General features: G+C 39.5%; 1 protein-coding gene across 3 annotated transcripts in view; it reads right to left on the bottom strand.

Annotated features, from left to right (window-relative positions):
• CEMIP2 (cell migration inducing hyaluronidase 2) overlaps positions 1 to 18,368 on the bottom strand; it is a 67,177-nt gene that overhangs the window by 41,563 nt on the left and 7,246 nt on the right. Inside the window, exons 1-2 of one of the 3 annotated variants that reach the window (XM_045021651.1) lie at positions 6,489 to 6,509; positions 5,527 to 5,869 (exon numbers count right to left, since the gene is read on the bottom strand). In XM_045021651.1, coding sequence (XP_044877586.1) covers positions 5,527 to 5,857 — 331 coding nt within the window. In that variant the 5' untranslated portion in view covers positions 5,858 to 5,869; positions 6,489 to 6,509. Of the gene's footprint in view, positions 1 to 5,526; positions 5,997 to 6,488; positions 6,510 to 18,368 lie in introns of those variants that run through there. The other 2 variants (XM_045021648.1, XM_045021650.1) reach the window with 2 other exon arrangements.

Raw genomic sequence — 18,368 nt, forward strand, 5'->3', positions numbered from 1 at the left:
CTAACAGGCCAGCACCCAGTGTTGGAACAATGGTTGGATGGTTCCATGTTAATGGAATTAATCCATGTAGCCTTCTCACTTCTCCTTCAGAGACAATCAAAAGGGAATTTATTTTCAGAAAATAAACGGGCATGTAAGAATAGACAATTGTAAACACCCCATCTAAGGAAGTGGGATAGCCACCCTGTAATGAAGTAGTATCTATTCATCTCATCTTTACTGTGATCATTAGTATTTCTGATTTATATTTTGTAACTTATTTAACACCATACTCTCACTTCAATCCTTTTCTATACTGTGAATTCATATCAATCCTTTTCACAGGAGCCAAGATTTGACTGAGAAAAAGATTAACACAACTAAATATGTAAATACATGGCCAGAAGAAACCTAAGGGATAATATAAACTCTACAAGAAAACAAAGGAAGGAAACATCAGGGCAGGAGAGAGTTGTTTAGGGTGGTCCAAAGTAGTGATGATATAAAACTCAACAAATGAATGAGCTAAATAGCAGGAAGCATTTCCTTAATAGTAATATCTGCTAGACTGTTGATTAATCTCCAAAGGAAATGGAAGCCCCATTATTTCAGAATTGGACTGTACAAAGCTGTAGGGAAAACACACTGCCGGGGGCACCAAAGGGAAATGTAATAAAATGATCCAATGAGATAGTAAATGTATTACAAGTTCTATGAAAAGATCTATAAAGTGCAATGCTAAGGACTGTAACTTCAGTGCAGATATAGGAAGGAGGGGGATAAGAGAGCAATTCTAAAATTGAATGTTTTAGGATCTCCAATTAATTAGATGGTGACAAAGGAGATATGAACATCACAGGCACAAAATTAAGTTCCTCTAACATAAATATGCATCTGAATGTGCATCTGTTCTCTGATGACTGCGATGAAGAAAATTAAGACTTTTTTCCGCCAGCTGGTACTGCATTGAAAATCTTCCTTGACATTCAGGACAAGGGACCACAATGAAGCACCCAGCATTTAATATCACACAATATATCACCCTCCAACGTCATCAGTTATGTTTTACACAGATACACTTTTCAGTATATATTCCTGTTTTCAATTATTTGCAACTTTGGCAGATAACTATGCCAAACTAACCATTCAGGCTGAAAATTTTCCAGGCTGGGTGGTTGCTTGATTTTAAGTTTCAGCAAAAGCAGTTCAACTATTTCTGAGAACAAGTTCAAGGAAAAAAATATGCTGTTTTCCAAATGTAAAAAACGTATAACTCTTTAACTGAGAAGCTTCGGAGCAATAACTTGAAATTTGGCAGAGGGCTGAGTAGGCACAGTGGTGACACCCCTGTGGTCACATAGGAACCTTTCATTGTCCCCACAAAAAATCCCTCAAATTTAGGGGTATACGCCTCTGGAAAAATCACCACTTTCATATGCTCAGTAGAGGCTTACAAGAGTCTGGCAGCTAAATTCTCTGAAGATTCTGTCTACCCTTAGCATGATGCAGCCCAGGGCTGCAAGTGCCAAGCAGAATTTCTCTACATTTGCTCATCACTGAAGCCAAGGGTCACTTGTAGTATGAGACAGTGGTACCGAGAGCAGGGAGATTGTCTCTCTTTGTGCACTCACTGGTCTCCCTTGCTGTACTAAAATAGCCTGACTAGAACATAGGGTGAGAGGAGCAAGGAGGAGGGTAGAAGCAGAGAGGGACAAGCTGGGAGGACAGGACAGCAAGGGACAAGCTCATGGTGGGACATGCTAGAGGGGAAGGGTCTAACCACTACAGCACACTGCCCTCACCCCCAAAACTTGGAATTCAACCCAGGGTTCCCAAGTCTCACTTTTTCTCTATTAAATAGCTGTGAAAACTATTGACAAAATAGGCATCTCATCCCACTTCTAATATTCACAGAGGATACCAGCCTACTTCTTCTACCAGTTACTCCATAGCTCGAGTGGTAGACACAAGTCTTTGCTGTGGATATAAAGATTCCAATACTGCTGAAAAACAATGAAGGGGAGGAAGGGATGCAGATTTCAGCATGATTCCACATGACGGAATGTTTGGTTTTTAAAAAGGGGCGTAAATGGAATTCTCCTTTAGATAGATACTTGGAAAATTCCAGTCAATGTGTCATTTATTTTAAGACACACAGAATACATTTAGGCAGGCAGAATGTAACTAGCTGTATTGGAAATGGCCTAAATTCCAGGATTAATACTTCTGCTCTTGTAAAGAGAGCAATGAGATCTCTAATAATGCAAGTAGTCAGGACCTGGTTTTAGATCTCATCAGAAGATGACTGGACCTCAAGGAATCCAGTGCTCACTACGGTATTAATGAACTGATTAAGGTAGAACTCAGAGAATAGTGTCACCTACTGAATCAACACCTCTTCCTACAACACCTTGCCTTTCCTTGGAAGTCTGCCAAGTACTGATCAGGCACAACTCTATTTAGGGTGCAAAATTCAACCAGTTCAAAAGTCTGATGAAGGAATAGCTACAAATCAAATAAATATCATCTTGAAACAAGCATATGAACACAAAAGCACACTAAACTCTTCATAATTTTACAGATTTTAAGGCAAGAAGGGACCATTATGATAATCTAATCTGACCTCCCGTATAACCCAACCCAAAGAAATTTACCTAGTAAACTCTTCAACAAATCCATTGCTTTTTTTAGAGCCTCCACTTTACAAAGTCTCCCAATCTAGATTTTAAAAGATTTCTCAAGTCACCTCCTCTTAACCTTCTCTTGGATAAACTAACTAGATTGAGCCTCTTAAATTTTTCACTGTAAGGCAGATTTTCCTAGAATTTGAATAATTCTTGTGGCTCCTTTTGAATCCTTTCCAATATCTTTTTTGAAGGGTTGACACCAGAACTGAATTACAATGGGAGAGAGCATCTCCTGACTCTCATTCAATAGTCCCCTATTTACACATCCAAGGATCCCACAGCACTGCACTGGGAGCTCACATTCAGTTGACTATCTCTAAGTTCTTTTCATGGTCACTACTTTCCATGAGACAGTCCCACGCCCTGTAAGAGTGGTTGACTTTTGTTGTTCTCACATATATGACCTTGCTGTGACATGGATAGACTGGTCAACTGGCGTATGACCCATAACAACTCCACAGGAGGTACTGAAATGATAAACAGAGTCCCTGGCCATTCCCTGCAGGTAGTTATCAAAGCCATGTTAAGTAGACTAGAAACTTTAATATATTTACTTAATATAGTTAGAGAATCAAAGGGTACATGCTAATTATATTTGTCTATGTTTACCTATATCTTGTTAGAAGTTTAACAATGTGATCTAATTAGCTTGTAGATGCTAAAATTCTGTTCCTGTCTCATAATGCTTCATTACGGAATTCTATTGATTCAGAGATCAAAAAAGGGATATTATCATTTAGATGGGACATATGGTGTAATAATATTATTGTCCTAATTTCTCTTTGAAGCTTGTAAATTCCACATAGTAAACTACCTCTGAATATGCTAATGGTTACCTGTGTATGCATAGGAAACAGAGATTAGCTTCAAAGCAACAGTAGACATTACCTATTCTTCATCCAAGAAAGGTCCTGCTGTGATTGATGGCTGGCTGCAACTATAAAGAAAGCTTTGCGCCTGATCCTTTTAAATCTTCTATCTGCTTAAACTTTGATAGGGAAAGTCTAAGCCCACAAGACTGAGGTCTGCAGGTCTACTCTGGATTAACTCTGGAATTCTCATGGAAGACTTTGAACAAACTCAGCACAGGGACTGCCTATTGGACTATAACCTTTTAAATTGATTCCAGAATGACTCTTACAAATCAGCAGCCTCACCATCTCTGCTATGAAACTAACCTGAGAACTTTACTCATATGTGTATGTATATTGATCTTTTAACCATAGCAACTCTCTTCTTTCTTTTGAAGAATAGATCTTAGGTTTAGTTAATAAGAATTGGCAGTAAGTGTGCATTTGGGTGAGATCTGAAATATTCATTGACCTGGTAGGCAACATGTCCGGTCCCTGGGGATTGGCAGCACTTTAAGTATGGTGAATCAGGTTTTTAGTAATCTCTTGCTATATTAGACTTGGCTGTCTGGATGGGAGCCAAAGGCTAGATTGCTTAAAGGAGACTGTAGCTTGGCTTCCTAGTAATCAGTGTGGTAATACAGAAACAGTTTGGTTACTGGCTTGGTGAAATCTAATTATAGAATAAACCACCAATGTGGGGGACTGTCTGCCCTATTCCTTGCAGTTAGCCCGGAATGTGGCACTCTCAGTGTGGCCCCTCCAGGCACCACGGTCACACTTGCATTTGGCTGTTTTAAACCACATGTTGTTCAAATGAGTCCAGGTTACCACCAAGTGATCAAGGTCACACTATACAACTGACCTGACATTTATCACTCCAATTTTTATTTTCTTCTATATCATTGAAGAAAGATACTGAATAGCACTGGGTCAAGAACTGATCTCTGTGGAACCCCATTAGAAACACTACCACTGGATGGAGGTTTGATTTCAAAAAGTAATTGTAATCAGTCATCAATTTTTAATCCATTCAATTTGTGCTGCATTGATTTTGTACAGTGCTAATTTTTAAAATCAGAATGTCCTGCAGTAAAATCAAATGCCTTCCAAAAGTCCAAATATATTACAAGTTACCTTTACCAACAAAACTTTAAATTTCATCAATTACTTTGACAATACCCATTTTCCAAAAAAAACCAAACTGATCCTCATTAATTATGCTATCATCCTTTAATTCTTTACTAACTGCATCCCCTATTAGCCATTCCAAGATTTTGCATGAGATTAATATCAAGTTTAACTACAGGACAGTTAACCAGGCCATCCGGTTTATCTTTTTGAAAATACTGGTGTATTAGCTTTTTTCCATTCCTCTGGAACTTTAACATATTTTGGAATATTGAGAAAAACCCAACATCAATGGTTCAAAGAGCTCATTCGGCAATTATTTTAAAACTCTTGGTCACCTGGTACTGAGATTCAAAAATGTTTAATTTTATTATGTGCTGTTTAACATCCTTCCTAGTTATGGTTGGAATAGAAAATATTATTGCTGACCTATGAAATCATCCAGCCTCTCCCCAAATACAGAACAGAAATATCTGAACATTTCTGTCTTTTCTGCATCACTGCTGACAATTTTATCATCCCTAGTAACAGATCTATTGCACCACTAAGATTTCTTTTGTTCCCAGTTAATTAAAAGTTTCCTTCTTATTGTCCTTCACCCTACAGGCCATATAGTTTTCATGGATACCTTTAGCTCTTCTTATAAATTGTCTTCTTATAAATTGTCTTCTTATAAATTGACCTATTAACATCACTGCTATCAACTTCCCCTTTTTTACCCATGTGTTATATTATTTTTAAACAAAATATATTTGTTAAACAGATAAATATCAACATCAAATATATATATTTATTTTTAACATTAATACTGATGATTGTTAAACTATATTCATAGGCAGTTTAACTTGTAATAAGAATTCATTTACACAACAACTTACCATCTGGTGCATATTTTGAAGATATTCCCAAGATAACTGCCAGCGCAATAAAAAATGAAAAGCTAGAAATGCCAAAGCAAATGAGAGTATTTTTGTGTCTTTTCTTTCTGCTGGTTTCTGCTTGACGGCGCTGCTCCTCTGGCGAGAGGGCAAATGTTGCATGAGCTTCTTGTCCTGCAGATGTAAATTTGGCTGAAGTTTGGCTCTTTGGACGTGGGGGTGGACGAAGAGGAACAATTTTCCCTGGAACATAGCCAGATGATCGATGACTGCTCCCATTCTGAGGCTGAAGGAAAGCAGGGGAATTCCCCCGGGGATCAATGGCTTGCATGTTATAAGGTCACTGAAGGGGGGGAAAAAATAAATGAATGAATATATGAAAAACAATCAGATAGTTTAGGTCATGTGTGTTGCATGACTATGTGTGTGTCTCTCTGCTATCACTATACTGTACCAATATATGATGGCAAATTCTGGCTACTACAATAACAGTTCAAAACATTAGTGCATAAATGAAATAAAACTTTAACAAGAAAAAATTTGCTACAGGGAATCTAATCACTGACAATTTCTCAACATTTCAACACAGTAATTGCTGATCCCCACTAAATTTTTAATTAAATGTTTTTGTGTATAATTTTGTGATTAAGAAGTGATTGGTTAAAAACGGTAAGACAGCTATGTCAGCACAATCCCCACAACAGTTATGCAGAGAATGCCTAAATGTATTTCTACAGTATGCAGAAACTGAATCAACTCTTCATTGTTCTCCCTTCAATAAATGAAACATGAACTCCCTTCACTTCATATTTTAAATCACCAAAAAGACCCCTTTTCATTTAACATGTACTAATCTCAGACAGAGTATATTTACACCCATTCCCCCTTCCTTAGATGCAGTTATGGTAACATGTATAATCAGGACAAGCATAGATGATCTGCATGCAGTAATTTTTACTTACAGCACGACTTTGTTGTTAGGAAAGGTGTGTCCGGAATGGCTTTATAAGCAGATCACCTGCATCCTGTTCAGCAAGGTCTCATGATACTTCTCTTTGCCAAGCTGCGTGGGTTGTGACACAAAGTCTGGGAGCTACATGACCTCTCTAGACCCTTGCACTCATCACCCAACATAGAGCAGAATTTTTGTTCCAGTTGCTAGTAACCCTCTCTCTGAGGGAGCTAGTGACAAAGACCCATTAAAAATATGGTTCCCAGACCCACATCATTCTTGCCAGTTGTTCAGAGCTGACAAATCTTAAATTTACGGTTTGCTTTAAAAGATACATAATTTGCACTATATTTCAATTTGTCTAACATTTATTGCAAGCAGTATTCCGAAAGTCAGCATGTATCCCATTAAAATTGCCAGTAGTGGGATATTTGAGAAAGCTGAGTAAATTGAATACATGTGAAGCTTGATCTACTAAAGACTATAGGTGCTGTTAACTAACACATACTGATGAATGATAGAAGTAGGAGCTTACCACTAATGAGACAAAGACCCTTTATTCTCCTTCACTAACAAAGAAGTCCTAAAGTATATATTCTAAATGCCAGGCACATTGATGAAGGAGAGAAATTACAATGGTAATCTTATTCTGAGAAATAGCAGGGAATTTTTTGTCTCACATGCTGCAAAATCTGATACTTCACAGTTCCAGGGTGAGAAAGGCTGTTACCGAACAGGCTGGATTACCCTTTTATAGAAGACAATGCATCTCCTATACGCATAATGAAAGCGAAAAGCATTGAAACACTAGCTAGAGAAGGAACAGCAGAGGGCAGAGCTCAAATCCTCTAGAGACTATCCCAATGTTCCTTGCACCTGCTCCTTGTGGCAAATGGACTTTTCAACATTCTTCCTTTTATTTTTTTCATAGCTGTTTCCCAAACTCATTTACCTAATCCCCACCCCCAGATTTACTGTCCAATGTTTCATGAGCATTTGAGAAATGGCTCTCTTAACATATATGCATTTTAAACTAAACTCAACTACTAGACTTCTAAATAAAATACTGATTCAGATTTTACTTAAGAAAAATCAGCATGCAGTCTTAAAATCAAATTACTCTGAAACCTCAGCCTTCTTTACAAAAGACAGCACCTATTGCAAACTAGGTCAAACAAAGATATCCTCTAGTACAGTATCAGAGGGGTAGCCGTGTTAGTCTGGATCTGTAAAAGCAGCAAAGAGTCCTGTGGCATGCATCCGACGAAGTGGGTATTCACCCACGAAAGCTCATGCTCCAATATGTCTATTAGTCTATAAGGTGCCACAGGACTCTTTGCTGCTCTAGTACAGCGGTTTTCAAACGTTTTTTCTGGTGACCCAGTTGAAGAAAATTGTTCATGCCCGTGACCCAACAGAGCTGGGGTTGAGGGGTCTGGGAGGGACTCAGGGCTAGGGCAGAGGGTTCGGGTGCAGGGGTGAGGACTGCGGGGTGGGGCTGGGAATGAGGGGTTCAGGGTGTGGGAGGGGGCTCTGAGCTGAGGTGCGGGAGAGGGTCAGGGCTCTGGGCGCAGGCTTTGGGGTGTGGCCAGGGATAAGGGTTTTGGGGTGCAGGAGGGGGCTCTGGGTTTGGGGTGGCTCGGGGCAGGGGATTGGGGCATGGGCTTACCTTGGGTGCTCCCGGTCAGCGGCGCAGGAGGCATGCTAAGGCAGGCTTCCTGGCACCGCGGACCGTGCTACACCCCGGAAGCAGCCAGTTGCAGATCTGGCTCCTAGGCGCGCAGGGGGGAGGGAAGGCACAGACCTCTGCAGGATGACCCCTCCCCAAGCACCAGGGCGCAGCAGTGTCAGAACAGAACAGGTAGGGACTAGCCTGCCTTAGCCAGGCAGCACCGCCAACAGGACTTTTAACAGCCTGGTTGGCAGTGCTGACAAGAGCCACCACGACCCAGTGCCTTACATTCTGCGACCCAGTACTGGGTCACGACCCGCAGTTTGAAAACCACTGCTCTAGTACAATAATTCTGATCAACCTGATGTGTGACATTTTAGAGCAGACTCATAACCCAAAGACATGAACCTGGTCTGAGAATTTTTAGATATAAAAGAGTAACACTTAACTATAAGATGAAATGTCTGAATTTATAACATTCAAATCACAAAAAGTTTAAAATAGTGCAGGGGGCGGGGGCAGGGAACCAAACTAGATCCACCAGTTAATACTTTTTATTATTTAACAGTATTAAACCAAACCCAGAGGGGGTATTCAAAGTTTATTTTATCTTTGAGTTTGAGCTAATAAATATTCTCTAAATAGTGCCATTTCACAAAGGAGACCATTTAATAAAGTTTTTCCTCTATTTTGAACAAGAAACGTAAGCCTCTTTGGCACACAGTCGCAAGACAACCTACAGTAATTGTCTGAAAATAATTCATTTCAAACGTTTAGGAAATGTTGCAGGAAGTCAATTCAAGTATATTCTGTCATATCATAAAACTGATTTTAATACTTGCTTGGGAACAGCATTTTGCTATTTGTAAAAGTTTCAGAATTTTCCATTCAAGGGCAAGTGATGTTGTTCTTCCAGGGTCAGGTGGGAAAGTGATGCTCACAGAACCACCGAACCCCTCCAACTCCCATCCCCCCCCACAAATATCAAAATTAAATTAAAAAAAAAAAAGAACTACCATGAATGAGAGGTCTTGTACAATCAACAAGTTTACAGTGCAGCTCTGCTCATTCCTCTTTGCCATATAGCAATTATTTAAACATTGTGAGTTTCCTTCTTCCTTTTTGGCACCCAGAGACTAACAAATTTATTGCAGCATAAGCTTTCGTGGGCTACAAAGCTTATGCTGCAATAAATTTGTTAGGTGCCACAAGTACTCCTATTCTTTTTGCGGATACAGACTAACACGGCTGCTACTCTGAAACCTTGTTCCTTTTGTCATTTTAAATTCTATGACAAAAAGAATGGTTTTTATTTTTCAATTTTAATCCTTTACACCAACAATTTTATGTTACTGACTTTTTGTTTTAAAGTGAGACATCACATTTGAAATGGTTGGTTTTGTTGTTCATTTATACTTTATGGATGATTTTAGACAGTAACACATCCACCCAGCTACACTGCAATTAAACACCTGTGGCTGGCCCGTGCCAGCTGACGGGCGCACAGGATTCAGGCTGTGGGGCTGTTTCATTGTGGTGTAGACATACCGAATCAGACTGCAGCCGGAGCTCTGGGACCCTCCCACCTCACAGGGTCCTAGATCCCAGGCTCCAGTCTAAGCCTGGACATCTACACGGCAATTAAACAGCCCTGCAGCCCAAGCCCTGCAAGCCTGAGTGAGCTGGCCCGGAGCCAGCGGCAGGTGTCCAACTGCAGAGTAGACGTGCCAATATATACCAAGGCCCTGGGCACAATATAGCAGTGCAAATGACTGCATTGACACGTTCTGGCTGGAGGTACAGCCTAAATCCTTCTATACTATAGAACGTGGACATTTTCCTGCCAGCTCCTGTTCAACTCAGCTTGTCCCCCCGCTACCATTTTTGATTCACTTTCCACATCAAGCATGTTTCCCCCACAATGGGAATTCACTTTTTCCCCTTCAGCAGCCCCTGTGTCACCACAATTACAATGGAAGAAAGCAGAACAAGAGAGAGGTTCTTTGCAATTCAAGGCAGCAATAACAGTGGCCAGAGCAGCAAGAGCTATAAACACTGATTTCATGGGGAGTTAGGGGAGGTTTGAAAGAAACACTGGCTGGCATCTCAGGCTCCTAAACTACACAGAAGGAGGAGCTTTTTATGAAGAGTTTCGTGCTCTAGCCACCGATCCTTGATGTGCAGCTCCTAAAGCAAGAGTCCTCTGATACAATTCCAATGAATTAGATTCACTGGTTATCTATTTTTACTTTACGGTTAATCTTTAGAATTATTCCAGTACAAGTGAAAGTTATCAAACGATTTTGTGAATTAACATAGCTGTCACAAGTTGTTCAGAATTCACCACAAATCTGCCATATAATTTAGGTGTCAAATGTTACACAGTACAGAGGGCCCTGCATGTAAGAATGCTCAAAGTTATACTCCTCTCACCCACAACAGAAAGCTTTGCATATTTTTATCCATTATATATTAAAGAACTCTTTTCAGAGCAACATTTAAGCACATGCTTAAATACCACTCGAGGGGTCAATAAGTATGTGCTTAACAGATCATTAACTTTAAATACATGCTTAAGTGCTGTTCAAAATAGGAATGTTTTCCTAAATTGGAACCTAAAGCACCAGAAATTGGTGTTACTGCTCTGACAACCAGAAAAAGAAGTCTACCTCTACTTCACAGGGGAAGATTAAAATAAAGTTAAGAAAGAACGAAAGAACACCCTTGCAAATATGTTAGTCACTATTGCAACAACCAGAATTACAGGGAAATAAAAGTTTTACCTTCAAACATGGGTGTACCTAAAAAGAAAAGGCCTATTTTCAGGAGTGCTGAGAACACACATCTGCTGTTAGCATCAGTAGAAGTTGCAGATGCTCAGCGCCTTAGAAGCTCATGCCACACTTCTTTAGATGATTAAGTACAGATTTAGATGACCAATTTTAGGCACCTTTCTAACATTGTACTAGCACCCTTTTAAGAACGAATTTAAAGAATCCATTCTGGGAACATGGTCTGATGCTAACCAAGATGAGGAGCCAAGTCCTCTTCTGGCCTTGAATGAGGGTAAACACTTACAAACCTTCAGAGTCACTATTCCAGAGCCCTCCCAGCATCCAATCCTGAGAGACTATTTAAAAAAGCAAAACAAATTTCCTTCTGAACTCCACCATAATGTAATGCTTCTTTAACACACAATATTGTATGGATTTCTAGTTTGCTCAGATCATTTAAAAAAATAGATGCTAATCCTGTTGCTCTTGGCTATAAAACATTACAATTCCTGTTCATGAACTTTTCACACACACTGTAATCTCAAACTGAACAGAACTCAAAAAGAACAAAGACGACATCAAAGAGGGCATCTCTTTCGCATAACAAAATACTTGCAATGGTCACTACAGCTTCCTTGGCACATAACCAGACACTTGTTTGGTATGGAGCAATGAGATTAAAAGGTAGAGATGGAAATCCAAACTGTAAGAGAGGTGGAGGGGGATGAACAAAAGGATGCAAAAATGGTTCACAATTAGCAACAAAGTCTGACATGTTAAACAGAAAGCATGGATGATTTTCTGACAATCTGACATGTATAAATTCACCTGCTGGAACCTAGTTATCAGCTATCATAGGGATTTTATCCGAACAAAACAAAACATTAGTCTTCAACAACTTCTCAAATATATCAAGGCTCCAATTCAGTAAATCACTTAAGAATATGCTTAACTTTAAGCATATAAGTAATCCCAATGAAGTCAGACTAAGCACATCTAAGTGCAAGTATGCTTCCTTCTCAGGCACACATTTTCCTTCACCGTTTTTAATTTTAAAATGTCTATATACTGTAATGATAGACTGTTTAATAAGAACCTATACTTACTTATCCACATTTATAAAAGCAAGGAAAATAACCCACTAATGCTGCAGGTGCATAAAGAGACACAAATAGTAGGGAATACAGAATAAAAAAATATTTTTAATAAATAAGAAACCCTGATGGGCATCATAATGTGTAAAGTTACTGTGAATATTTGATGTCACCCAGTTTACTGAACATAATTTAAGATGGTTTATTTTCCCCCAGATGGTGGTATTAGAAAGTCAGATGACATAGAAAGAGTATAATCAGTAAGCTGTAGAGAGTCTCAGACAAGACAGAACAGACTTTTCAATAGGTGATCCAGCAGAAAAATAAACTGCATCATGTAAACCCAGACTTTTTGAAGGCTCAAAACTCTCAGATGTTTTGCACTGTCTCAGTGAATGAATGAGACGATGGCATTCAGAGGAGGGATTATGTTTATTAGCCCTGGTCTACATTATACACAGCTCAGCTTAAGTTTTAAGTGTAGACATAACCTTAGGAAACTTTTGGGAAAGGAGGAGCCTATACAGGAGGGATAGACTCCACCTAAACCAAAACAGAACCAGATTGCTGGCATCCAAAATTAAAAACGCCCTAGAAGAGTTTTTAAACCAAAGGCTGGGGGAAAGCTGACAGGTGTGGAGACACATCGCTTAGGGTATGATTTATTAAAGAAGATACTCTATATCCTAGCAAAGAGGAGAGGATAGAAGATGATCAAATAAAGGTAGGAACAGAAAAGAAACAGCCATCAAAAAAAGAGTCCCATTCAATTACATCACATGAAAGCATAAAAATAAATATTGACAAATTTTATAAGTGCTTGTATACAAACGCTAGACATGTAAATACTAAGATGTGTGAACATGAGTGTCTCATATTAAAAGAGGATATGGATATAAACAGATGCCACAGAAACTTGATGGAATAATAAAAATCCATGGGACACAGTGATAGTAGTACATACCTAAATGTAAGCAAGTAAATAGTCCCATTGAAGTCAACAGGATCATTAAGTTAAGTATGTATTCAGGCATTTTGCTGGATCACAGCCCTAGAAATCCCCCAGTGGAAGATACTACAGAAGTGCAAAGTAGTATAGAATAATGATCTTCTCTGAACAGCTAATCAAAAATGAGGCTCATGAGAAACAGTATTTATGAATGGCTGAAGTCTTCAAAAGAACAAAACTCCAGGAGTGCAGGTATCCAAGGTAGCCAGACAACTCAGGACCTACTAACTGTTTAAAAAATATGTTTCAAAAGTAGTGATGACACTCTTTAAGAAGAGAAGACCTGGTTCTGGCACTTTTTGGGTGACAATAATGTATTCAAAGTGAGAGGGAGATCAGACCACCTATCTTGTGTATATGGCTTGCAAGAAGAAAGGACCAGAGCCCATGTTCAATTATGGTCCAGGGGCAGAATATAAAAAAGGAGGTCATACTCCCCTCAAACCATGACAGAGCTCCTCCTAATGTTGGAGGTTTACAAAGAGATCAATGGGAAAATACAGCTTTTATGTATTAACCAAAACTTTTTTTATTTATTCAGTATCATTCAGCAATAGAACCCACTTCTGTTTTATTTCTTCCTTCTCCATCTCTCCCTGTTCTCCGCGTCTCCTGTTTTCCTGTCTTTTCAGGGAGCCATTCCCAACCCACACCTCTCAAGTGCTTCACTCCCACTCCCTTTCCCTGTCTATCTGCTAATATAGTCAGTAATTAAACAGTTAATATTGGCATTTAAGTGTCATCACTGGGCTTTAGAGTTGTCACTCCAGTGAGATTAATAAAAAACAATGATTCAGGCTGTCTGCAGACTTGGACAGATGTCACTGCAGCATTTACACTGTTTGCTTTGGCAGGTTCTCTCTGAAGCCATGAGGACTAGAATTTTTTTTAAATGCTTAGGTCCAAAATAATCTGAAGCTGTCACGTAAATACATCAATGTTCAGTGCCCTGCAAATTATGTACGATGGAGTCACTAAAAATGGGGATATAATCTTTTTTCTTCTATTCTTTTATCTTTTTGTAACATTCTCTAGGAGCAAGAGAGACAAGAAAAGTGTTCTGTAAAAAAAAAAATCACACGAAAAGAAAAGGAAAAAGAAAACATTCAATAGATGATAGCTGAAATAAACACTTTAAAAAACAAAAGTTTTAAATCTACTGTTAAGTTTTCATTCTGGTAAGATGGCAGCTGAAAGTAATAATATATTTTGCATTATCTTGACACATTCAATTTGAGGAACTCAAAGTACTTGCACACATTAGTCAAGTAAGTCTCACAATATCCTGTGAGGCATGGTATCTAGTTTTTTCCAATTGATGGTACTACACTTTTTTTCTAGTTTATCATCATGTGTGTCAAAGTTAGAGGAAACTGCTAGTCTGCCCCTTTGTCAGCTTGCCTTGCAATAGCGACCAGAAAAGTTTATTTAAACTCCAAAGTAAGTTATCTTGAACATCCTCCTAAGATTGCTGCATTCATAACATTTTCTTTAAGCTATACAACTACCTTTTGCATTTCCCTTCCAAATATTACTGTTAGCAAGAAGATATTTAAATAAATGCTGGTCTATAACAGAGTATTAAATCATCCTAGCTTCCTTGCTGAAAAGACTCTTTCCAAAGCAATCTGCTTTTTTAAATTTTTAAATAGAGTTAAATTGGTTAGTATTATATACTACTTCCTCATGTTACATTTGTGAGAAATTATTGGTATCGGCATTTTGCTTATCCCAGATACTGTATAGAATTAGTAAGTGTGATGCTCCATTGAGGTACGGAGAAACAACTTCCAGATTAGGAAACTGGAGTTGTAGGTAGGGAGTTTCAGGATGTGTGCCTGCACGTGGACATGGCAATATTTCCAGCACACACAGAAGTAGCTCTGATTCACAGCCAGGAACAAGCATTATCAAAGTAATGCCATTTGGACTCTCTACAAGCCTATAGCCTCAAATTTTAATCACATACCTGACAGTAGCAGCCCTGAGAGTCTCAGCAATACACCATCTATCCATACCTGAACTGGCTCACCTGGGGAAAGTCTTCTCAGGACATCACTAATAGCTCAAACTGGTTCTCAAACTCTTCCACTCTCTGGGACTGAAAAACAGGTATGCTAAATCCTACCAACGCCAAAGTAATTGGCGGAGCTCATAAGAGCAGTCTTAGACTCTGGCCAAGGCCTTCCTTCCACAAGAAAGATCCCAGACAATTTTAAGCTTCATTTCAGACATCAAAGAAATCCACACACCATTGCAAAAACTTGCCGAAAACTAGTACACCATGTGGACTCAGGCACAGAAGTAATACCTCTTGACTTCACCTTTAAGGCTGGCTGAGGTCAGTGTATAGTGAGACGTACCATGGATATTCAACTCATGATTTCTACTGTTCTAGTCTCCCTAAACAGGTGGATAAATCCAGACAGTCTGCAAGTGAGTTCCCCTTCCACACTCTTGTTCCCTGCCTCCCCCCATTCCTAGCGACTGATATTTCCACACACAGAAATGGGGAGCTCATCACCCGCAATGGCTGTGGACCTCTCAGGTAGCTAGGCTCCACAGAAACATACAGGAGCTCAGGGTAATTTTGCCTGGTATGCAAGGCTTTCAGTCCCATGCCAAAGGAAGACACCCTCCAGATTCCAAAAGACAACAGGAAGCATAATTCTCACAGTCCTTCACTTAAACAGGCATAAGTAACCACCTGGCACACCACCTCAGTAGAAAGTACTCAGAACATCCCAAGTGGTCTCTGCAGGATTTATCCCTTGTTGACTAATATATGTTGGCTAGCATATAAATCATAGAATCATAGGACTGGAAGGGACCTTGAGAGGTCATCTAGTCCAGTCCTCTGCACTCAAGGCAGGACCAAGTATTGTCTGGACCAGGGGTCAGCAACCTATGGCACATGTGCCAAAGGTGGCACGTGAGATTATTTTGAGTGGCACTCACACTACCTGGGTCCTGGCCACCGGCCCTGGGGCCTCTGCTGCCACCCGGGGTCCTATCCGCCAGCATTGCGCGTGTCGTCTGTCGCGATTTTTTTTTCCACTGAAAGTTGAGGGGTACATTTGACAAAATGTCAGCTCCTAAGAAAGCAAAGTTGGATGCCCATTCATATCAGCCTTTTTGGACAGACGCATTTGGACTTATTCAAAAGAAGGACCATGCTGTTTGTGCTTTCTGTTGTGAAAGTGTTGATTGTTGCATATCAAGTGTTCGACGATATTTTCAAATGAAGCACGAGAAAACCTTTCTTGATGAAGCAGACAAGAATGAATTGATCAAAAATGCAGTAGCAGGTTATGAGAAGCAAAGCAGTGTTTTTAAATGCTTAAGTGTAAGTAAAAATCAAGCCACAGAAGGAAGTTACAAAATTGCACAGTGCATTGCAAAAAAACTGAAAGCCATTTACAGATGGGGAATATATAAAAAGTTTTTCTCAGCAGTTCAGGAGTTTTGTTCAATGATTTGCCAAATAAAGATGCGTATCTAGAATAAAAGAACTGCCTGTCTCTGCCAGAACAATTGAGAGACGCATAAACCAAATGGCAGAAAACATTAACGAAAAGGAGATAACTACATTAAAAGACACAGCAGTGTTTAGCGTTGAAGTTGATGAGAGCGTGGATATAAACTACGTTCTATGTTTGGCAGTTTTTGCAAGATATTGTGCTTCCGATGAAATCCAAGAGGAACTTTGTTGCCTAAAACCCCTGCGTGGCACAACAAAGGGGGAAGATATAGTGGAAACTTTTGTAAACCATTTTGAAGAACGAGGAGTTGACATCAGAAAAATACTGTGTGTGACAACAGATGGTGCTCCTGGGATTTGTAAAGTTACCTGAAGATCAAATTGGCTGCCCAACAGCCCGACAGCCATGCTAAAAATTTTAATTCAGAGCTTAATAATGTGATGAATACAGTGGTGCAAATTGTGAATGTCCTTGCTGCTCGATCTGCTTTGACTCACAGACAGTTTCAAGCACTGCTAAAAGAGATGGACAGAGCTTATAATGACATTCCACTTCACAGCAACATTTGGTGACTAAGTTGTGGCAAGGTTTTGGTGCACTTTGTAAACTGTTTTGATGCAATCAGAGCCTTTTTGTCGGAAAAAGGACAAAACTACCCCGAACTGGATGATGAAAAATGTCAGTTAGAAACATGAGCTTACACAGCCATCACCGCTCACCTAAACGAGCTCAACCTCCAGCTCCAGGGTGCAGGGCAAACTGTTCTGGATCTTTATGAAACCTCAAAGACATTTGTTGTAAAACTAGCAGTTTTACCTCGGAATATTCGAACACTACATTACAGATTGGAATGTACATGCAAGAACTGGAATTAGAATTTTCTAACAGATTTCAAGTTTTCCAGCGATCTGGCCCAATGCTTTCTTTTCTAGTTAAACCTGAAAAGTTCAACAAAAGCAACTTGGATTTGTCTGTATTTCAGTGGATAAGTGTTGAAGATTTCGAAATGCAGCTCATTCAGTTAAAAAGCTCAGAATTGTGTGCAAAGTTTGGAGATCTGCGGAGTGCACTTAAAGCTACCGAGAGAGATCATGGGGCCTCTATTCTGACCTGCTGGATGTCCCTGCCAATGAAATTTAACTGTTTGAAGAAAACTGCATCTGCAATGCTTTCAGCATTTGGATCCACATTCCTGTATTTTCACATATGAAATCTGTCCTCTGTCCCTTAAATTATCCAAATACATGCTAGACATTGGAAAACTCAGCAAGGAAAAGCAAGGGCGAGGATCACACTAAACTGATTGTCTCTCTCTATAATATATAACTAAACTTTCTAAAAACATTAAAATATATTACTGGCACGCGAAACCTTAAATCAGAGTGAATAAATGAAGACTCGGCACACCACTTCTGAAAGGTCGCTGACCCTTGATCTAGACCATGCCTGACAGGTATTTGTCTAACCTGCTCTTAATAATCTCCAATGATGGAGATTTCACAACCTCCCTAGGCAATTTATTCTAGTGCTTAACCAAACTGACAGTTAGGAAGTTTTTCCTGATGTCCAACCTAAACCTCCCTTGCTGCAATTTAAGCCCATTGCTTCTTGTCCTATCCTCAGGAGGTTAAAGAGAACAATTTTTCTCCCTCCTCCTTTTACATACTTGAAAACGTATATGTCCCCTCTCAGTCTTCTCTTTTCCAGACTAAACAACCCCAATTTTTTCAATCTTCCCTCATAGGCCATGTTTTCTAGACCTTTAATAATTTTTGTTGCTCTTCTCTGGACTCTCTCCAATTTGTCCACATCCTTCCTGAAATGTGGCGCCCAGAACTGGACACAATACTCCAGTTGAA

This window comes from Mauremys mutica, chromosome 6 (genome assembly GCF_020497125.1).
Source record: "Mauremys mutica isolate MM-2020 ecotype Southern chromosome 6, ASM2049712v1, whole genome shotgun sequence".
Classification (NCBI taxonomy): Eukaryota; Metazoa; Chordata; order Testudines; family Geoemydidae; genus Mauremys; species Mauremys mutica.